The 24,410-nt window shown below is 28.2% G+C and overlaps 1 protein-coding gene across 1 annotated transcript; it reads right to left on the bottom strand.

The window, feature by feature from the left end:
- Positions 1–4,778: 4,778 nt before the first annotated feature.
- Positions 4,779–8,093, bottom strand: LOC107960276 (transcription factor JUNGBRUNNEN 1). Its single transcript, XM_016896585.2, has 3 exons — positions 7,805–8,093; positions 6,415–6,719; positions 4,779–5,270 (listed from the first exon to the last, which is right to left on the bottom strand). The coding sequence occupies exons 1-3, from the start codon at positions 8,028–8,030 to the stop codon at positions 4,854–4,856; spliced, it is 948 nt and encodes a 315-aa protein (XP_016752074.1). The 5' UTR covers positions 8,031–8,093; the 3' UTR covers positions 4,779–4,853.
- Positions 8,094–24,410: the final 16,317 nt, after the last annotated feature.

The raw sequence follows: 24,410 nt of genomic DNA on the forward strand, positions 1-24,410 counted from the left end.
TCATGCTATATATGTGTTGGTTGTAAACTGTTTGAAAATCTATTTAAATTTTATAATTTAATTTTCCCTCTAAAATAAAATAAATTTTTGGTTTCCTCCCTAAATTCATTTATGCATTTTAACTTTAAATTTCTGTTTAAAGTTTAGAATAATGTTTAGCGAGAGGTAAAGTGATGTTTTAAACCTACAATTTTATTCTGGCTAAAAGCAAACTCATAGCAATGAGATCAGTGGCGGATCCAGAAATAGGATTTAGGGGATAAGAGCGAAGTTAGAAATTTTTTGAGGGCGTGATGATGATCGAAGATTTGAAGAATGAAGATCGAAGAATAGATGAGAAATTGAGAGGAGAAAACCCTAAAAGAAAGAGAAATTTGAGGACGAAAAACTGTGTGTATTTTTGCTTAACTGCCTCCCCTAAATGGATTGGCTAATAAAAGTAAATAACGGTACCCAGAGACAGCCTGGCCTACCCCCGTACGCACCGTTTCACTAACATCTAAAATAGGTCGCTTAACTCTAGCATTTACCCCTTCCCCAGTACGCATCGTTTCATTAATAATAATCAAAAACACAATGTTTTAACAGAATAACAAACATTAACAGAATTATAAATGAAATCAGGAAATTAGCCGTTGAAGTCTGCTTAATCTTGTATCAGGGCGGAATTAAATTATATATTTTTATGATAATAAAAATATAATTTCGTCATTTTAGTAGCTTATATCTTTATAATTTTTAGAGAATTAAATTAAATTTTTGTCAATTGTGGGGGCCAAAGTGTAATTTTACAATTACTAATTTAAAATTTTATATATTATAAATGGCCTAAATAAAAAATTTACCATTATAGAAGAGACTGAGACCCTGTCAACCCCTAAATCCACCCTTAAATGGGACATTTATGCATTTTATTCTTTCACAAATGTCGTAAATATTCATTTCCACGAATGTTAATTACATTTATAATCACTTCACATTAAATGTATCATTTCACCTCATTTTTAGTATTGTTTTAAATTTAATGATGATTAAGTGTTATCTCGGTTTGTATTGTTGTTGTTATAATAATTTAAAGGACGTAAGTTCAGTTGTATTCAAACACACAATATCTTCTCTTTTAGGGATTAAGAACATTGTATCTAGAGAAAAAATATATAAATAATGTATTAAAATAAAAAAGAAACAAAAATTAAGATCCGATATAAAAATAGAAGTCATTTTTTTCTTTAAATTATCACCTATTTTTATTTAATATTTAAAAAAATAATTTTTTATCAAAACATTTTTCTCATATAAATGAAAACATTAAGGGCTCGCGAGGAGAGCTCGTGAGCTAGGTTCGTATGCATGTTAGTGGGGGTTCGTTGGTAGAGGATGTAAAGTTAAACGCGTGGTACGATAAACATATGTTAAGTCTAGAACAATATATGTGTTGGCGTGCATGGAGCCTACCTAGAATATTATTTTGATGAATGGTAACCGTATCTTATAAATACCCGACTCCCCTCACCATATCTTATAAATACAACGAAAACACTCAACAATTCTGAATGAAGGTGAGTTGTGTTTTTAATTACACTCATTTCGACCTCAATGCATTTTAGATTAGTCAAAGTTTTAGGTTCATATTTTAAGTTGGACTTAAACAAGCATAAAGTGTGTTAACAATGGCAAAACCAGGGAGGCTGACAGAGGCCTGACACACCTAAAATGAAAATTCTTTCATTTAAGTCCCTTTATAATTTATAAAATTTTAAATTAGTAATGATAAAATTACATTTTGACTTTCCAAAAATGATAAAAATTTGATTTAATCTTTTAAAAATTGTAAAGATATAAACTATTATAATGATAAAATTATATTTTTACTATCGTAATTATATACAATTTAATTTCAACCTCAAAGAAATATTCTATCTTCACCCCTGGATATTAATATCATATTTAAGTTAAATCTATATCTGACTTAACCCGACCAAACGACAAACATAATATTAAGCATGGATTGTTAAGCTGAAATGGGAGACTCATACCAATCACTTTACCAGCAATGTCAGCATACTTTGTTTGAAAACTTAATCTACTTTATCAGCAGTGTTTCGGTCGGCAAGGTGAGTCAAACTCCATCACCGGCCATGAATTTTAGCAAAAGATGTTGTATTCAAACCCGGTTGGTTGCTCAGTCGGCAAGTCACATAAAAAAAAGTAAAGGTTAAAATAACCTAATGGTCCCTGCACTTTTCAAAAATTAGGAATTAGTTTCTCTATTTTTCGGATTTCAAAATTTAAATTAATGACAATGTCTTTTTTAATTACATGATTATCAAATGAGTAGTTTTTTTTATATTTCAAAATTTCAAAATAATAAATTTAACAAAAAAAAATTAACTGTATTAACAGGGACTATAGGCACATTTTAACAAAATAATTTTTGTTTGGTCAAAAAAGTTAGGGATAAAGTCTTACATTGATCATATTATTTAAGTGTTATGAAATTACGATTAATATAATTATGATGATACTTTTGCTTCTTCTTTTTTCGTATTTTTATATCATATTTAAATAAAACAATTATAAATTATAAATTCAAGGATTAAACACGTATTTAATATAATATTAAAATACAAGTTCATTACCATTCGACTAATATTAATTATTGAATAAATTTTAAATGAATAAATTTTTTATATAAAATATTTTCTTTTATAATCTAGTGTATATAGAAGGGATTTACTTGCAATAATAATTAAATTAATTTATTATGAACTATTATTCTATTGATCCTCTTAGTTAAATGTTTTAACTCTACAAGTATGCAAGGGTGAAGTTAGAAATTTTTTTTAAGGGGTTCGAAATTAAATTGTAATTTTTACGATAGTAAAAATACAATTTTATCTTTTTAATAGTCTATATCTTTATAATTTTTAAAGGATTAAATCAAAATTTTATCATTTTTAGGAAGGTCAAAGTGTAATTTTACATTTTATGGGGCGAGCCCCTACCAGCAGTATGATTAAATGAATATCATGTGTTTGTTTTGATTTTTTAGAGGTAATTGCATTAAAATTTCCTAAACCATGGACTTAATTCTAAATTGGTCCCTAAATTTCAAATCATTCTAATTACATTCCTAAACTATCGAGGTTATATCAATTATGTTCTTTCGTTATTAAGATCGTCAATTTAAATGTTAAATGACACATTAGATCTTATGTGTCATAATTTAAAATAAAAATTTAAAATAAATATTGTAAAAATAGACGTTTTTAAATGAAGTTTTCAAAGCTTTTACAGAAGTTTTATTATTCATTCATTTTTAGTTTTTACTTTTAAACGTTATGCGACAACATTCTATTTCTTTCAAATTTTCTTTTTAAATTTAGCTGCGTAAGATTTGACATGTTATTTAACAATTAAATTAATAGTTTTAATACCGAAAGGATTTGATTGATATAATTCGATAATTTAAGATGTAATTAAAATGTTTTGAAATTTGGGGACCAATTTAAAATAAAAATTATAATTTGAGAATGTCTAATGCAATTAACTCTTTTTAATACCACATAAAGACGTTACCCTTGGTTTTGGTAGTAGTGGACCAAATAAATTTAACATGTGTTCTTTGTTTAAAGACATTACTCTTGGATTGCAAATGTGCATAATCTCTTTCTAGTCTTGCTAATAGATTTTTATGTCCCTAAAATTTTCAATTAGGTATATTTTGGTACCTGAACTTGATAACTAGGTCCGTTTTAGTTCTTAAAGTTGGATTCTATTAAAAATTGATAGTGCGACACTCTAAGGTTGTGCTATGTCATCACCTGAATATTTTTAAAAAAAATTCAGGTGATGATATGGCATAATCTCAAAGTACCACGTTATCGACTTGTTGACATTTGTTAAGTTTAGAGATCAAAATGAACTTTTTTTTATTTCATTCACTATTATCAAAATTCATGTAACGAATGGTTATAAAATAAGCATAATGCAAAGTTTAGCCCTCAATGTATATATTTTCTGTCAATTTGACCCATTTCTTTTAGTTAAATTTAGCCATCAACTATTCAAGAAGAGTCAATTTGTTTTTTTTTTTTAATAAAAATGTTGAATAAAACATTAATTTTTAACGGTATTAGCATGGTAACCTGTGTGGTAGTCCATATGTACTTCATGTTGACATAACACTATTTGTCTCATATGTCATGTCAAAAAATAATTTAAAAATTATAATAAAATATTTAAAAAGTCAAAATTCAAAAAGCATATATATATTTAAAAAATAGCATGAAGTACAAGTGGATTGCAATGCGAGCTGTTATGTTTAAAAAATTAATATTTTAGTCAATATTATCGTTAAAAAAATAGCAATTCGACTTTTTTTGAAAGATTGATAGTCAGATTTGACTCTTTTTAAAAGGTTAAGAGTCAAGTTTAGCTCGTAAAAAAAAGCCAATTTAACAAAAGATTTAAACGTTAAAAGCTAAATTTATAATTACACATTATAAAAGTAATTATTTAAACATGAAACAAGTTAGAAACAAATATTTTAATTTTTTAAAATTTCTTTTATACATGTAAATGGCTATATAATCTTTCACATATACGAGTCGGTTGAGTATTAGCTCGATTGACATGAGTATTGGTACCTATGCAAGACAACATGAGTTCGAGTGCGCGCTGAAGTGCATTATCCTCTTATTTATGGGTTGGGGAAAAACTATGGGTAGTTTTAAGCATTATGTCACAAAGAGCAGATATGAAAAATCATTCACATATATAAAAAAAATTAAATATATTCATATTAAACACATACAACGATTCGATGAGTTAAAAACTACAATAAAAAAAATCTACCAATCACTATAAAGCAATGAATCACCAAAATTATAATCTACAACTGGCTTGAACTCATCGTTCCATTGTTGTTGTCCAAAGAATAATCCATCGCCATTATTAGGGTTTGAAAAGCTTAAAACTTGAGATGTTCCTTGATGATGATGATGATGATGATCACTTGTAAACGAAAATTGATTTAATTTTCCAGGAAAATTTTCAATTTCTTTCTCACCTAAAAACTCCAAGCTGTTTTCTGATTCTTCAGTACTGCATGTTCTTGAAATTGCTGAAATATTTTGCATATTCCAATTAATATTAATATTATTATCATTATTTTTATTATTGTTATTTTTCTTCTTGTTTTGCCAATCTAATGCATGTTTTCTGCATGTAACATCACGTTTAAAGATTCTGCATACTGTCCAAACTTCCTGCAAAAAATAAAAACAATTTTTTTATTGTTAATTTAGTATTTCTATTATTCTATACTTTTTAATTAAATCTCGAATTTACAATCACGATAAACACGATGAGAACAGAAAAAAAAAAAACAGGTTTAACACTTGTTTGGGTTCTTGTACTATAGTGAAATTCTTGCTTTTGGGTCATTTTACGATTTATTTTGGTCGCTTTGTACGTCTATTTTCATTCTGTCTATCACGTTAGTTCTTGACGATTTTTGTTAAAAAAAATCTCTTTGAGGTTGTTTAAGTCAATCAAATGAGAACATGTGGACAATAATAAAAGGGCTAAAGTGAAATTTTCACTATAATACAAGGGCCAAAACACAATATTAAGTCTATTATCAAGGGGTGAATATATGTGGGATTTTTTTTTTAAATGAAAAAGGTCAATGAAGTTAAAGTGATGGAGGAAATGAAAGTGGGGAAAGAAAAAGTGACTCAAAAAATAGTAAAAGAGTCGGAATTTCACTATAGTATAGGGATCAAAGTGAAATTTACATTATAGTATAGAGCTAACCTGTTTTGGCCCCTGTACTATAGTGAAATTCTTGCTTTGACCCTTTTATTTATTTATCACTTTTCCCCTCTCTTTTCATTCCATCAATCACGTTAGCCCCTTGACTATTTCCGTTAAAAAAACACCATGTAAAAGGACGAAATGAGAAAAAGTTAAAGGCTAACGTGATAGATGAAATGGAAAAATAATGAAAGGAGCAAACTGAGATGGACAAAACGAAAATAGAGGAAGCAAAGTGACCCCCAACCAAAAAAAAAAGAAAAAAGAAAAAGGGTAAACTACAATAGAGGTCATCCAACTATGAAAAGTTATAAAATGATCATTCAACTATTCAATTTTGTCTTTTTTAGTCACCAACTAGTTAACGTAAAAATGAAAACACCCAAAAATCCAAGATAGTTGAGTGACCAAAACAGACAAAACTGAGTAGTTAAGTGACCATTTTGTAACTTTTCATAGTTGGGTGACTATTAATGTAGCTTACCCCAAAAACAGTAAAAGGACCAAAGTAAAAATTTCACTACAGTAAAGGGGCCAAAATAGAAATTAAACCAAAAAGAAAGCAAAGCAAAGAAAGGGAAACACTGGTCTTACAGCTTCTTCAAAGTTGTCTTTGGCGTGATTTTGATCAAGTGGGAGACGAAATTCATGCATCATCCAATCAGTTTTAGTACCTTTACCAGCACTTCCTCTATAATAAACCAATGATTTCTTCAAACCAATGATGGAGTTATTGTGGTATTCTCCGACACCATAGATTGGTTTGTCGATCCCAGTTGCTTTCCAAAACCCTGAAACTGTAACCCTGTTTGGTCTTATGCTGTTCTTGTACTTCCTCCCTCTCTTGCAAAAGAAATACCATTCTTTCTCTCCCACTGTGCTGCTGATTTTGCTAACCCCTGCAAAATTTTAATCCATTATCATTCTATATGTATGTATGTATGTATATGAAATCATAATTGCTTTGAAAATTAGAGATGCGTAATGTAATTTTACCATTATAATAATATGTAATTTCATAAAAATTTAAGGGCTAAATGACAAATCTACTGAGCTACTTCATGAATTTTGCACCCACAAAAATTGGGTGTGTGCAATGGAGAAGGATAGTTGTTGTAAATTTTTGTTTTGTTTTGTTGGCTCGATTTTTTGGAAGTTAAAGTCTATTTTATCATTATACTAATTTATGATTTGATAAAGTTTAAAAGGTCTACATAGTAAATATATCATTGGAAGTGGCCAAGGCCAGCTTGCTCCCTTATCTTTGCTTCAGTTAGGGGCCGAGCCTATCTAAAATGAAAAATTTTCTATTTAAGTCCCTTTTATAATTTATAAAATTTTAAAATTAGTATTGGTGAAATTATATTTTGACTTCCTCGAAAATAATAAAAATTTAATTTAATCTTTTAAAAATTATAAATATATAAGCTATTAAAACGGTGTGATTATATCTTTACTATTGTAAAAATATATAATTTAATTCTAGTCCCAAAAAATTTTATGATTTTTCCCTTGAATAACACATTTAGATGTGCTTAAACCTTAACCTCTAAGTTATTATAATATTAACGATGCAAACTAAATTAGAACATGAATGTTTTGAACACGCATGCAAATGAGAGAATAGGTAGATGAAACAATCCCAAGCCCCAAATAATCGAAGTAGAACATTGTTCATATACTATATATATATATGGGTGGATTTAAGGGGCTAGCAAGGGTCTACTTTCTTAAAATGGAAAAAAAATTATTTAGACTTTTTATAATTTATAAAATTTTAAATTAATAATGATAAAATTAAACTTTGATCCCTTAAAATGATAAAATTTTAATTTAATCCTTTAAAAAAATATGTAATTTAATTCTGACCCATATATATATATATACTCTTTAATCCATTTTTCTTCAAGAATATGAAACAAGAGCGAATCAACTCAACCAAAAATTTTCAAGAAAAGAAAAAAAAAGAAATGGAAAATCATACTTGGAAGATCCCAAGGATCAAATTTGTAGATATCAACATGCTTGATTAAATCAATGGTGAAGAGCTTCTTCTCCACTTTCCTCTTGAGATAAAACCCTACTAGTTCTTCATCTGTGGGATGAAATCTAAAACCAGGTAGCAATATATCTTCTTCTTCTTCTTCTTCTTCTGCTGCTGCTGCTGCTGTATTACAACTTACCATTTTCTCCATCTCCACATCTTCCATTTTCTTCTCCTTTTGTTATATATATTTTCTCTTTCTTTTTCTTGGGGTGTTTGCCTTTTTATCACTTTGAGAATATAGAAGCATACCTTTATATAATGGTATGAAAATTCTTTTGTTTTTTAGTCTAGGTCATAGTCTCTGACTGAATACATATGGGGTTTGCTTGCTTGCTTTATTCTTCAATTCTTTATTTTATGTTAAACAACTTTTTTTTGAAGAAAAATGAGGAAATTGTTTCCTTTTAAGAAGTAATGGTTTGTAATTATAAATAATAAATGCGTTATGGAGGTCTCGGTACTAAAGTTAAATTGCATTTTGCTCCCTCAAAAATGAGTAGTTTAATTTCTGTACGTTAGATCAATTGATCATTCTGTTAAAAATTACTTCTATTTCTATTGTTAAAAATATTCTGTCAACAATGTCCGTTTTTAATTTTAACAGAAAGGACCAGTTTGCTCTTTGATCGAATATACAGGGATTAATTTACTCAAGTTTTTAGTAAAGTGGATAAAATACAATCTATTTCTTAATATAGGAACCTCCATCGTACTTTTACCATTACAAACCCAATACATCCAAATCATTGTACATTGCATATGGTTTTCGTAAGGGTTTGCTATTGTTATGGTTTAATTCAGATAGGTAATCGAATTTTGGCTTAATTATGGTTTTAATCCTTAATTTATACTAAAAGTTTAATATTTAATCTTTCTATTTTAATTTGGCATAATTTGATCTCTCTACTTTTTGTGTATATTTTACTATCATCATTAAAGTGATGATGTGGAATCTTCTTTTATTATATATTATTCAATCACACAAATTAGAATTATATAAAAATTCAATCAATTTGGACCTATTGATAGTATATAAAACAAATATCGAATTTTTTTAAAAATCTCGTTATAGGTTCTGATCATATCTGTTCTTTTTTATCAGAATGCCTAAAACTACTCATAACCCCTCCCCAATCCATAAATAGGAAGATAATGCGTTTCAGCGCACTCGAACACACGCCCTCCTATATTGACAACAATATTCATGTCAATCAAACTAAAACTCAATCGACATTAAACCTTGAATTTTAAATTTTGGTGATCAATTAATTAATAGAAATCAGGTGCTTCACGTTTTCTTTGTGATTAATACATGATTTACACTCCAAATATCAAGGTTTAGTAATTAATGATTGAATTAAATATTGTGAGCATCGGTAATCAAGGAAGTATTATTATAATCTTATTCGCTTTGATCCAAAAGATTTTTTATGAGTTTTACGTTAGCTCTTATATTATTAGATAAAATAATATTTAGTCCCTGAATTTGATATTTTTTTTTAAATTTGGTCTTTGAATTTTGATAGTTCGGTAAACTACATCTGAGGTCACTAAATTATTAGTATGTTTACGTTTTGGTTACTCGACTTTAAAAAGTTACAAAATAGTGATTAAACTATTCGAAAGTTTTCATTTAAATCACTAGGCTGTTAAATCATTGTTGTATGACCTTCTCTGTTCGCACCGTCTTCACCAATCGAAAGCTCTCTTCCACAATTTAGTTTTTTTTCATGGAATAGCTTTGAACGTCAGGAATCTGAGAACCAAAATCCAAATGGTTTTATTTTTCGATCTTCGACACTGACTGTCAAATCGACTTAGATTTAAGGTATGCACTTCTACTCGTCAATTCGTATCGACCCACCATGCTGATCGTTGAATCATAAGTTGGAGCTCTCTAGCCAGACTTTTTAAAAAATGAAAAACTTAACGACCTAGCGACTTAAACAAAACTTTTGAATAGTTCAGTGACCATTTTATAACTTTTTTAAGTTGAGTGACCAAAAACTTACTAATAGTTTAGTGACCTTCATTGTAATTTATGATGGTTTACATTAGTCCTAGAACTTGACAAGTTTTCTTAATTTGATCCCTGAACTTCAATTCCGATAAGGTATGATCCGGTGACACTCTGAGATTATGCCACATCATTACTTGAATATTAGACATATACATATTTTTTTTTAAAAAAACAACTAAGTACTAGGACCAACACCAAAAAAAATTAAAATATCAAACTAGGAAAGTTTCCAAATTAGTCCCATTCTAAATATAAACTCAATTTTTAAAGCATTGTCGGCAAAGGTGATGCCATGGGCAGTTGGAGTCCTTTTTTAGAAAAAAAATAATTATAGTTTTGGTCTCTAGCAATTATAATTAATTCAATTTAACCCCTTTTTAAAAAAATTATTGACTTTTACTTAATTCAAAATTTTATAATTTCATTTTCATCCTACGAAATCTCTTGGTGTGTGTATATTGTAGCAGACCTCAAAAAAATTTTAACGTGGGATTGAGGTGTATATATAATATATGTATGACTAGTATAAATGTGAAAGTACTTTTTAAGTCCCTCTATAATTATAAGACTGAATCAATTTAGTCCTTTCATTCAATTTAATCATTGTACTACTACAAATAATAAAATAAGACCAAATTGTAATATAATTAACAATTATTGCTGAAAATGACACGAATTTTTATAGTTTAACTCCAAAAAAAAAAATGCCATTTGCAGAACCATTAAAACATTCAAAATATTAACTTTGTTAAACCGTACATGTTAACTTCGTTGAAATTTGGTCTTATTTAATTCTTTTTATTACTATAAAGAATAAATCGATCCATTTAATCGTAGATGAATTTCAATAGATTTTTGTCATTTGATTGGAATCCCAAAAGCCATAAAAGTTTGAATGCTTTTACAAAAAGTCATGATTTTTGTTTGAGTTTTGATTCTGTGTTGATCGATATGATACTGATAACTTTAACTTTTCATTAAAGAGTAAAAATTATTATCGGGTTTCGATTTCCAGTATTAGAAAAAAAAGTCAGTACGTTCATTGATATGATATTAATAAATTTAACTTTCTGTCAAAAAATGAAAATTATTGGTTTGGGATGAAAATGAATTTGTGGTTAAAATTGAGATAAGTGATTTTTAAATTAAAGCATAAAATTAGGATAAGATAATGCACTTGAAATACACCAAGACATAAATATAAATACAAAAAGATAAGATTAATCAAAGATTCTTGTGGTCCCAAATAATAGAGGTTGGATCAAATTAGGTTTTGGATTATTAAATGTATTAATTTGGTCTTTATTTAGTAAAAAGAATCGAAAAAGTCTAAATTGGAACGAACTTAACATTTACTATATAAAAATGTGTTGAAAATTATTATTATTTAATTGCAATTCAATTCCAAATAAATGATTTCATTTACAGGGCCAAAAAAACTTTAAAAATATTAATTTTTTAAACAATAAATGTTAAATCCATTCTGATTTGACCTTATCTGATGACCTTCTACTACATTCACCTCTCTCTCTCTCTAGTAGAGAATATGTTAAACATGTAAAGTTTGGGTGTACATCATGATTTTCGAAACTGGATCGATTAGTCAAACCAATTGAATCGGAAACTGATTAAGATTAGGTCGATTGACCCATGAACCGATTGAATTAGACTAAATTATTGGTTGAACTAGTTTTTATTTTTAATAATTTTTTGGTCTGAAATATGACCCATAAATATGTTTGTTATGATAATTATTTTTTTTAATTTTTTGAAATATTTTTAAAATTCATATCTTCATGTTTATGTGATTATGTCAAAATATATATTAAACAATGGACTAAATCAAATAATATAAAAAAAATTATAGATAAAAAGAAAAAAAAAGAGCAAAAATGAGTAAAATTTTTTGTATGTACCTTTCTTTCTTTTCAAAATTTAAAACTTCTAAATGTGAAACATTGAAAATATTTACTCATTCAAATTAAATTAATAATTTTACTTTTAACTTTACCTCTATTTTCTTTTTCCTTTGCTTCTAAGAAAGAAGTTTAAGATTCTAGAATTAAATTATTGATATGACTCAATTTAAAACAAAATTATATCTAATCAAAGTTTGTATTTTTCTTATGGAAAAATAATAATTTAGAACCTCATGTGTTAGCCTGATGATCAGGGTGTTCATCGCCCCAGGTGTAGTTTGAGTTCGAGTCGCGCTAGTCGCATCTATTAGGGTTTTGCCCTCCTCTTATAATTCAAAAAAAAAAAATTATTATGCTTATTGTAAGTCTTGGCACAAAGCTTAAAATTGTCCATAATCCTTCTCTAGAGGTGCTCATGGGCGAGGTTTGAGCTTAGGCCCGACTGACCCGAAATATGAGCTTAAAATTTTACCCAAACCAGCCCATATTTACAAAAAGACTAGCTCAAGCCTATTTTAGGGTTGTCCATTTTTCGAACCTAATATTTTTACTTAAATCTCCTCAAATTTCGGGACTTATCAACAAATTTACCCTTCTCCAACCTATAAATAGGAGGACAACACGCTTTAGCGCACTCGAACCCACTTTCTCGTGCATTAGCAATAATACTCATGCCAATCAAGTTAATATTATGATTATTTAATTTTTACTTGCATGCATAATATTCAATTTATTATATAATATAGAAACAAAGGCAATAGACAAAAGAATTCTTGTCATAGATATAAATGTTTATTTTTTTTTATAAAACGTGTTTTTTTAAAATATATATTTATTTATAAATATCAATGAACAATTATTAGCACCCAAAGGTCAAATGTTAACAAATTAAAAAAAAATCTCATTACGTCGACAATAAATTATTAAAAGTAGAAAGAAAAATAAATTAGCAAAGCCATGTGTTAAATTAAAAAATAATTAATGAATTAAATAATCAAATGTAATTATTTAATTACTTTTAAGTTCAAACTATTGAAGAAAAACAACAAAAAGGTTTATGATTAAAATAAATAAATGTTTGATTTTTTTATTAAATAAAATAATTAGCAATTAATGAAGCTTTGCCAATAAAAGTCTCATTTATGGGTCCCATTGAATTTGTCATCTTTTAGTGATTTTTTTTTTGCGAAAAAAATATGATAAAAGCTTTCAATGAAGTAAATGTTAAATATATTATATTTTTTAAAAATTAATTAATTAAAATATTTAAAATAATGGTAAATTATCAAAATAGTCACTTTTATTTACTCCAGATTATATTTTAGTCACTCACGTTATCGCGTTGTAACATTTTAGTCGCTTAGTCGTTAATTGTCGTTAACGGTGTAACGGTAAATTGGTGTGGCACGTTAAATCATCATTTCAAACAAAAAAATTCTGATTTTCTGGTCGAGTTAAAGTTTATATTCGAGTTAGGTTCTTTTGAAATAGAGTTTTGGGACGAATCAAGGTGGTTTGATTTTTTTAATTAATCGGTACCTTGAAATAATTATCAAAATGTCTTTTTATATATAGTGTAAATAAATATGATAATAAATTTTAATAATATTATTAAAAATGATATAAATGAAAAAGAAAAATGATTATTTTGTTTTGATAAAAAAACATTTAAAAAAAATTATGACATATTGGATTCAGTCAGGGTGTAGCTTTAATTTCTCGAGTCAAATTCAAAATAGAAAAATTAATATTTAATTTTAAATCGAAACCAAATTATATTAAAGATATATCATATCGGAGTCATGGCTGACGAAAAGTTGTCTCACCCTACATTATTGTCATCTCTATTTCAAACTTCACTCAGTAAGAGAAAATGGGAACAAACGGAGAAAGGGTTATTTTTTGTTTTTTTGTTTTTTTTTTAACAATTTCATTATAAGTTCGGATCATATCTGCTATTTTTAACACAATATCTAAAACTACTCATAACCCGTCCCCAACCCTTAAATAGGAGGATAATGCGTTTTAGCGCACTGACAACAATACCCATGTCAATCGAGTTAAGACTCAATCAATTTTACTTTGTATTTTAAAAACTTGAAGAAATGACAAACAAATGATATTTTTTTGTTCTGTAAGTCTAAAAAGGCTTACAAGCTAACGCAAACATGTCAAAGTATTTTGTTTATAATAAGAATTAATGGAAGAAATTTTCTAAGTTCAAACTGACATAGAACTTTGATATGACACATAAATGTCATTGAAAGATATTAAATTTATTTTGATGCAGTTATATAGATATAATTAGTTGCCTTATTTATGTCGATTGAGTCTTAGTTTAATTAGTATTGGTATTATTGTTAGTGTAGGAGGACGTGGGTTCAAGTGCGTCGAAGTGTAGTGTTTTCTTATTTAAGAGTTGGGGAGGAGTTATGGGTAGTTCTACACGTTATATTAAAAAGAGCAGAAAAATTAGACTCTTGTTTCCTGGATTCGAAAGAGAGTACTTGGGTTCTCCCAATAACTAAAAAGTGTATCATGCCTGAATCTAACCGGGGTTCGCAGTGGTGGAGGAACTGGATCGGAAAAAAGAGGGATTCTAATTGTAATATATCTAATGAAACTGTCGCTGGAATTGAGATCTCATTCAAAGAGAAAGATATCAAATATCTGGAGTTTCTTTTTGTATATTATATGGATGATTCGGTCCGCAAGGACCATGATTGAGAATTGTTTGATCGTCTTTCTCCGAGTAAGAGGCGAAGCAAAATCAACTTGAACTCAGGACATACATATCAATCCATCGTTAATTATGCCATGTAAGATTTGCATTGAGAAAAGTGAGTTTACATTTTAACCAATTCAATCGGCTTTAACACTAAATGAGAGAAATTGGTTTCCAGAAGAAAAAAAATAACGTATTTGGTAACCGATTAAACGACCACAATCTCTTCATTTTTGTCTTTTAATCATAACCGTTGATTTAAAAAGGATCTCACAACATCCCACTATAATAATATCTCACCTTATAGGTTACCATAATTTTTACAATAAAAGTACTATGGAGACCCTTATACTAGAAATCAGATTGCATTTTGCACTATTTACTCAAAAAATAGACAAATTAGTCCATGTACACTAGATCAAAGAGCAAGCTGATTATTTTCTGTTAAAGATTCCATTTATTTCTACTATTAAAAACTAGCATCACAGACGAAATAATCAGACAGTTAAACGTTACGTGCCCTCTGTACCTTATACTAGAATTTTTAACAAAACGACTAATTTACTTTTTGATCTAATATATAAGAATTAATTTATTAATTTTTTAAATAAAAAAAAGTAAATTGTAATCTAACTCTTAAAATAACGATCTCACGTCAATACCATTATTACTTGACACTAATTCCAAAAAAACATTTTCTTCATGCCAAAAGATCTTAGAATGGACCGACCAACCAAAACACAAGGTTTGAAATCTTGACTTTGTATAATTATATTTCTTGTGCCGTCTTTGTTTGACCATATATATTAATTTTTAGTAAATTAATGAACCCAACCATAATTTTTATGTGACGTCAAACCTTTTGTCTAGATTGAATAATTCACATACTTTTATCTTTTTTTTTTTGGAACCAAACATATTTTTATTATGTTTGTGTATTTTATATATTTATAAATTACTTGTTTTCAAAGTGAATAAGTGTCGGAATTGAATTATAAATTTTTAAAAAGTTAAAATATAATTTTATCACGTATTATGATTTCATTATTTTAGAAATGGACTAAACATGGGTCGGTCCAACCCGGAGGCTTGTTTGAAAAGCAGGGGTTTGAACAAAAATATAGATCTAAAAAATGAGATTGGACAAAAATATAAAACCAGTTTTTTGAACGGGCTGGGCCTCAGATTAACTTCTTTTAACTCAATCTCAACCCAAAAAAAAAACCGTTGTTACATTTGTTTTATTATTAATTTTGCTACTATTTTGGAGGTGTTTGATTGTTAAGTTACACTTATCTTAGTTATTTAATTTAATTTTTTTCATTTGTTAGGAAATATTTATTTTAATGTTTTTAGTGTATTTGATGTATTATATTTTTAGTTTTTTTACATGAAAAATTTTAATACGGGCGGGCCAAGTCAGGTTTGGACAAAATTTTAGACCCATTTTTTGGGTCGAGCCCAAAAAACAAACCTAAAACTTTTACTTAGCCCGGCTCAGCCATGGACAACTCTATTTGGAGGCTGAAGTGTATTTTTATTATATATAAATTTATAATTTAATGATTTTTAAGGGGCTAAAATGCAATTTTACATTTTGGATACCCCTCTTTGCATTTGCCCCTGCTAATTTCTGATTTTACACGTTAAAGTTTTTAATTAGTTTTGTAAAATATAGTATTCATAATTACTGTAATTAGAGTAAAATAATATTACTTAATCGAATTGTTAAATATAATTAAAATTTATTAAGTTTTTGAATTTTTTTAATATTATAATAAAAATTGAAATAAAAAATAAATTTATTTTTAACATTTTAGAAAGAATTGTTCAAAAATTTGATTAAGAGGGGCTTTTCCATAAATCCCACCTTCAAATAAACTCAAGTCTAAGTTTTGTGAACCAGTTTAAGCCCAAATTTTGATTTGGAAAAAATTTAGAAATTGAGGTGAAGTACTCTTGTAGTTTTCGATGTTTTTTAAGCAAAGTTTCGATTTTAATTATTGTAAATAAAAATAAATTTAGAGAGCTTTCTTCTCGTTTGAGGTTTGAAATGGCTCGACTGTTAAAAAAAGTCTTAAACTTTTCGATTTAGAGTACCAAGTTAAGAAAAGATGTCAAATTCAAATAAAAAATGAATATTTAAGCTTTTTTATGTTAGGCATGATACTAATTAATGGATCAAATTTTAACGAACAAACTCGGAAATGAACTCAAAAATTTGTTCGTGTTCATAAAAATAAGCTCACTTTCTCTTTGCTCTATTATCAATGGGGTATTCCCCAACTCGACTCAAGATCACCTCTACGTGGGAATTTAATGTGCTTAGGCTCACTTACTTTTCCTTAAATTCCCTATTTTGCCTTATAAGTCACCTTTCGATGCTTAAGTTACAAACTTGAGCTACCAAGTTTGGCAATTAACATGGTATAATCTGACAATTTAAACTACATACCGTTTGGGTTTTCTTAGTGATGTGGGATGCGAGTTAGGCTGCATTTAAAATTTGTTATTAATTTTTATATTTTGTGAAAGTTATAGATTTAGTTTGTAATTTTAGTTTTTGTATTTTTTAAATTGGATAATTTTAATTCTAACCTAAATGGTAACAGTTAAATTCAATTCATAATATTGTACCATGCATATAATTGTAGATTTAGCCCATATTTCTCAATTAGATCATTCTAAATCTTTATACTTTTAGAATTTTGAAATTTCAATCTTGTTACAAATAACCGTCTACATTATAGTCAATTAAACAACTATTTTAAAATTCGAAAAATATAAAGACAAAAAATGACTAAATTCAAATATAGGGATTAAATTTATAACTTTTGCAAAATACATGTACCAATCCACAAACTTGAGCTACCAAGTTCCGCAATGGGATGCGATTTATTAATATTTAATTATAAAAAATTAATAAAATACTAGTTAATATTATATATATATTTTTATAAGGAAAATATTTCATATCTTGCCAGTAGAATTTTTAGACTTCACAAATAAGGTTAGAGAATAGAGGTGTTCATGGGCCGGGTTCGAGTTGGGCCTAAGCATGATATTAACATATTTTATGCTTGCTCAAGCCTAGCCTGACCCGAAAAATGAGATTAAAATTTTGCTCAAACCAACCCTTATTTACAAAATACTAACCAAAGCTCATTTTAGGTATGCCTATATTATTATTTTTTTATTTTTTTAAATACTTATATTATATTATATTTTTATATAGTCATCTTAACAATTATTTTAATGTTTACATTAGAGTAGTATTATATATTTAGTGTTGGTTTAATTTTTAATATATTTTAAATTACATAATATATAAAAATAACATAACACAAAGTATTATAAACTTTAAAATGGGTCGGGCCGAGCTCAAGCCTTGAATGTTCAAGCCCTACACATATTTTAAACGGGCCTAATTTTTTTGCCCAAGTTCATTTTTCGAACCTAATATTTTTACGCAAACCCTCCCAAATTTCGAGTGTGCCTTCAAGCCTACACGAGTAGCCCAACCCATTATCAAGTCTATCAGGGGATAACAAGTGTCTCATACAGGTATAATAAAATATTAAATAAATATAAAAAATGGGACACATGGCAATTTCTTAAAGCTGCTTGTGGAATAAAAAAACATGTTATCAATGTACCAAATGCTAAATCTTTTTTATAATCAAATTTAGAATTTTTTAATTATTTAAATTAAATTGGTGTTGTAAAAAGTTTAGCTCAAAAAATTTAATTCAAAAAAAGAATAAGAGCCAAATTTATAAAAGACGTACACATGTTGAGTGCTAAAGTTATCATTATACCTAAATTATACAGTAATCAAACAATCAAATCTAGTTTAATTCTGAACTATATTTTATGAAAGGTAAATTACATTAGTAGCCTCCAACTATTAGTAAATTTTGTTTTTGGTCACCCAACTATTCAATTTTGTTTTTTTTTTTGGCCAGTTTTAAAAATTGTCATGGTAGCAACTTTAACCCTCAACATTTATACATTGTGTCAATTTAGTATTGATTCTAAAAAAGCTAACCCTTAATATTTTCACGTAATTCAGTCTTTTTTTGCAATTTTGCTTTTCTTTGTGGCTATTTCACCTAAAAAGCTAAAAAAATAAATTTATCAGTTAAATTTGATTGAAATACATATAAAAAATGGAAACAGCAAAATTCCAAGATGTTCATTTTCATATGTTCTCATTCTTTTAAAATTAACCCTCAATGTCACAAAGAATAGCAAAACTACAAAAAAGAAGATCAAATTACACAATGTGTAAATGTTGAGGGTTAATTTTTTTTAGAATCAAGACTAAATTGTGACTCTTTCGCCTAGAAAAGCTAACAAAGAAAATTTATTAGCTAATTTTGATTGAAAATATACAAAAAATAGAAACACCAAAAAATTCAAGATATTAGTTTCCATCTTTTCTCATTTTTTAAAATTAACATACAGTGTCACAAAGAAAAATAAAACTAAAAAAATACCAAATTAAAAAATGTGTAAATGTTGAGGATTATTTTTTTTAGAATTAAGATTGAATTAACATAATTTATAAATATTCAAGGTTAAAGTCACTATTATGCCAATGTTAAAAGCTACCAATGTTAGGTGGTGATAAACTTACGAAAAAGGGAAAAAATTATCAGCTAAATTTGATTGGAAATATACAAAAAAATAGAAACATCCAAGATATTGTTTTCATCTTTTCTCATTCTTTTAAAATTAAGACTAAATTGACATAATTTATAAGTATTGAGGATTAAAATTGCTATTATGTCAATTTTAAAAGCTACCCCTGCTAGATAGTGATGGTGGTAAATTTATGAAAAAAGAAGTCGTTAGATTACAGAGCTGGGACAATAGAAGGAAGTGTTGCTCTAAGAAGCCAACAATGCTTCACCCTGTTCCATTTAATTTAGGGGATCATCATGAAGATGCCCTAAGGCTTGCAAACTTGAGCTATGACCTTAAACACTACCTTTTAACCACCTTAATGCTCCTATTTAGGTTACAAACTTGAGCTACCAAGTTTGGCAATTAATCATCTCATGATCACACTATTTAAACAACATACCTTTAAGTTTTGACGCTATTTATTAATATTTAATATATGATACAAAAAGAAAAGGTGTATTAAATAAATTTTAATAAAATCCTTATCCAAGTCCTACCAAATCGAGCCAGGTGAGTTGCCTAAACAATATATATTTTCTCAATTATCTTATTAGAAAATGTCTTCGAATCCCTTTCGGGTATGAAAACTCTAAAATGCAGGTCTCCAAGTGGTTATTGAGTACAAGAACTTCAATTGGATAAAAATTAGACGAATAAAATTGATGAAGATGAATCAACTTCTGTTTGTTAAATGATGCAAAACTATCATTCTAGTATAAGCAAGATAAACATAATAGCCAGGGGAGAGCAATCGGTTTAATTGGTCAGTTTAGTCGCTTTTTTCGAACCAACTTTAACATGAGAAGACCGATCCAATTGAATTTAGTTGAAAATTTTGACCTAACCAAATCGACTTTGATTCGGTCAACTGCAAAAAAAAAAAAACAAATGGGTAGTTTTGAAAACTATGTAAAAGAAATGGCGGTTACGATGGCGAAAGAAAAAGGTAAGGGCAACGAGAGAGAGAGAGGATGATAGCAACTACAAAAAGAAAGAAAAGAGATGGTCAAAGTCAAAATTTCAAAAAAAAATTACTTGCCCACGTGGAACATTAAGAAAATTAGTTGAAAAAAACAAAAAAAAAATCCACGTTAGTAATCTGTTAAAATTCAAGCGACATATAACGTTCAATGATCAAATTGTTTCATTTTGAAAATAGAATTAAGCCAATAGTTTAGTGACCATTTTTGTACTTTCCCCCTTAAAAAATTAGGACAAAAGCTAAAATGTCAGGTATTTCAACGACTAAAGCTAGGAGAAAAAGACATAAATAAGTATTTGTTCAAATGAAATATACATGTATGTATATTGGCCAAAAAATTAATATATACATATATAACTTGGCTCAGAAAATCTTTCTCTCAATTTGGACCCGGCTTGGTAAAAAAATCAGGCTCATAATTTAGGTTGAGCTAAGCCTAGGCAACGCTAAAGAGTATTGATATCCTACCTAAATCCTACCTGACCCACAAACATGTCTAGGCATGGAGGATGAAGCCAAAAATTTTATTTAGGAGAGTCAAGATAAAATTCTAAAATTTTAAGGGGTGAAGCTAAAAAAAATTATTCGAAAAAGACTTATATTGTATATTTAATTTTTATGAGGGGCCAAACTTACAAAATTTTCATTTATTCAAATGATTAAAGGACTTAAAATGAATGATTAATACTTAAGAAAAAAGAAGTCGTTAGATTTCAGAACTGGGACAATAGACCGGAGTGTTGCTTTGAGAAGCCAACAACGCTTCACCCCATCCCATTCAATTTAGGGGATCAATGGATCCCTAAGGTTCTCTCCCGTTAAACTATTATCCCAACATGCCTTTAACCCCACCTTTCGACCACCTTAATGCCCCTACTTAGGTTACAAACTTGCGCTACCAAGTTCAGCAATTAATCATCTCATTATCACACTATTTAAATAACATACCTTTTAAATTTTCTTAATGGTGTGGGATGTGATTTATTGATATTTAATACATGATATTAAAGAGAAGGCTAACCCTTAACGACTAAAGAGACTAAAACATATTAAGTGTGATTTGTTGATATTTAATACATGATATTAAGTGTAAGAACTATAATTGGAGAAAAATTTGACAAATAAATTTGATGAAGACGAATCAACTTCTATTTGTTAAAAGATGCCAATCTAAAATAAGCATTATACATATAATAGCAACTACATATTTATCAGGTAAATTCTCCAATTAGCTTGTAACACCCCATACCCGACTCAATTGCTAAGTCTGAGTTACGGGATGTCACATTACGATCAGTTACAATTTAAGTAAACAATTAAAACATATACGAGCTTATAAAAGCTTTTTAGAAAACTCGAGGTCGAATAAGGACCAAATTGTAAAATTTTCAAACTATCGGGTTGACATCCTGACTTCGAAGGTTCCTGATCATAATGCCATTCACTAACTACTTCTCATGACATTAAGAGCCAATGTCACGACATGACTGGCTATTTTCACAGGGTTCATATGGCACCAATTCATATCACCTGAATTAAACTATCAAATGCAACATTTCTACCATTTACATTCGTATTTGACACCCATATGCTTAATTCAAAATGGACATTAGTTATACAATATTCTAATTGACCACTTTTTTATACAAACCTTACTGAAAACATAAGTACATGCCATTTATCGAAAATATAGAGTGACTATACAAACATTGTTGAGTCGAAAGTTGCGGATTAGATGTTGAAATCACTTCTCGAGACTTTGAGATCTACAAATATTTGTGCACGTGAATAAACAAACCGTACGTTGAGTGATAACAATCAGTGGTACTTTCATGATTCAAGTCAATAATTCAATGGCATTAGCAATATGAACACATTCAACACACATTCTAGGTTCAACCAATTCATTTACTAATCATGCCAAATATCAAGATGATGTACAAATTCATTTAGCCACGTTTATACACATCTAGTCATATATGACAATAACATAACTTATTCATTTCATTCTATCTCATACTATCTATACGCTTCTTTCTATTTGATCTTTATCAAGTTAATTGATTCATTTCATTTTCATGTCGACCCTTGGGGCTCGTAATTACCAGTTTGCATGATCTTTCACATATTATCTTTAATCACATTTCACACATTGACTGATTTTGCCATTGAAGTGCGGACAGCGAGGCGAAGAATCAACACAAAACAATAAAATATAATGAGGTATTTGTAAATGTGACAGGTCAGTTGTAATAGTTATAATATTTAATAAAACACTAGAGTATTCCAAGGATTGAAACCAAATGAGTCAACGATTAAGTGATCCCTAAATATTTAACATGCAATTATAGGAGCCTAGCTAACTACTCACTAAGCATTATATTACGACAGGTCGTAATTGAGGTTAATTACGATAATTCGCTAACTAATCACTAAAGAAGACTAAATTGTAGAATACGTGAAACTATGAAATTAACAAATTTAATAACAAAAAATAGTTGGTTGATTTTTGTGTCATCAATTAACCTTCGAATTAGGGATCTAAATCACTAATATTCCTAAATTGGCTCGATTTTACCTTTTGGCCTCAATTTTACAAAATTAGACAAATTAGTCCAGTTTATCTCTCGACCTCACCAAACTAACTCGATATGATCGAATTGGTGCCCAATAGGATCTCCTCTCAGTCTCACTTATCTAAAATTTCCCTCAGGGGCGTCAATTTTAAGTTTTGAATTCTATTCAATTTAGTCCAAATTCTGCGATTTAGTCTCTAAACCCAAAAATCAACTAACTAACCCAAAAATCAACTAACTAACATTTCCACCAACCAACTACTTAGGATTTAGCTACTCATACTCATATCTAAATAGACTAACAACAAATAATCAAGCAAAAATAACATTAACTTAAACTCAAAGTAAAGTAATAAAAACACAAGATTTCTAGCAAAAGCTTGGAGAACACAACAATGGAAGCAAGATAGATGGATAAAAACTCCAAATAACACAACAATCGTTTGAGCCCACATTTGAAGCAGTTCGTGGTACAAGAATAGCGAAGAACGCTGTTTCAGTTGAAAGCTGGGAACGACAAGAATCCATCTAGTCGGAAACACATGTGCAATTTTGATAAAGGGATTATTGTTATAAATATCATAAACCGGCTCAGTTTTCAAAATTTTAATTTTTTTCCTATGCAAGAAGACTATTTTCGAAATGAATTTTTTCCAAGACGACCTAGTTGTCGAGTCTGAGCTAAGGGATGTGACATTCGTTGTTGGAGCACCTACGATCAATTACAATTAAATTAAACAATTAAACATATTATTAAGGCTTCATTTGTTTCACTGAAAATGGCTTCCGGAAAATGACATACTTTTCTAGAAAAGCTAATATTTTCATATGTTTAAATGAATATGTGTAAAATATTTTTTGTTGTTTGGTAGATTTCCTGAAAATATTTAATAAAAGTTTTTTTAATGAAAAAAACATACATTTAAGATTTATGATAAAGAGTTTAAATGCAATAGTGAATTGATTATAAAGTGATGTTAAGGTGAAAATATAGTAAATAATAAATCTTCATGATGTTAAAGATTAAATTGTAAACTTTGTAAAGTTTATAATTGAATAAAAAGAAGTGATATGCATAAAAATTTGTTTTGTGAAATAAGATATTATAATGAATTATTTGATTAAAGTGCTTCTATGGTGAAAAATAAATTACAAGGCAATAGGGACTAAATTGAAAATTGTATAAAATTTTAAGTGTGAAACAATTTAATACGTGAATAAGGAAATTATGATAAAATTTTAATAAATGTGTTATGAGATGATGAAATATGCATAAATTATTGTAAAAGTGAAATTGTGGGAAAATATGAAATTTTTATGATGATAAGGACTAAATTGTTAAAATTGAAAAAAAAGTGAATGAAATAATAGAAGTGAAATACATAGAAATTTGATATGTGAAGCGAGATATTGAGATAAATTATGTGATTAAAGTGTAACAATAAAGAAAATTGATTTAATATGATTAATTAGTGAATATTGAACTTTTATGACAAAAAAGTGACTCAATTGAAAAGTTATGAAAGTTTATAAGAAAATGTTTGATAAGTGAAGAATGTAGTAGAGAATTTAACATTCCGGTGCTTTGACCCGATGTTCAAGTTGTGTATGGGGGTGTTACAATGAACAAAG

Source organism: Gossypium hirsutum, chromosome D06, assembly GCF_007990345.1.
Source record: "Gossypium hirsutum isolate 1008001.06 chromosome D06, Gossypium_hirsutum_v2.1, whole genome shotgun sequence".
Lineage (NCBI taxonomy): Eukaryota > Viridiplantae > Streptophyta > Magnoliopsida > Malvales > Malvaceae > Gossypium > Gossypium hirsutum.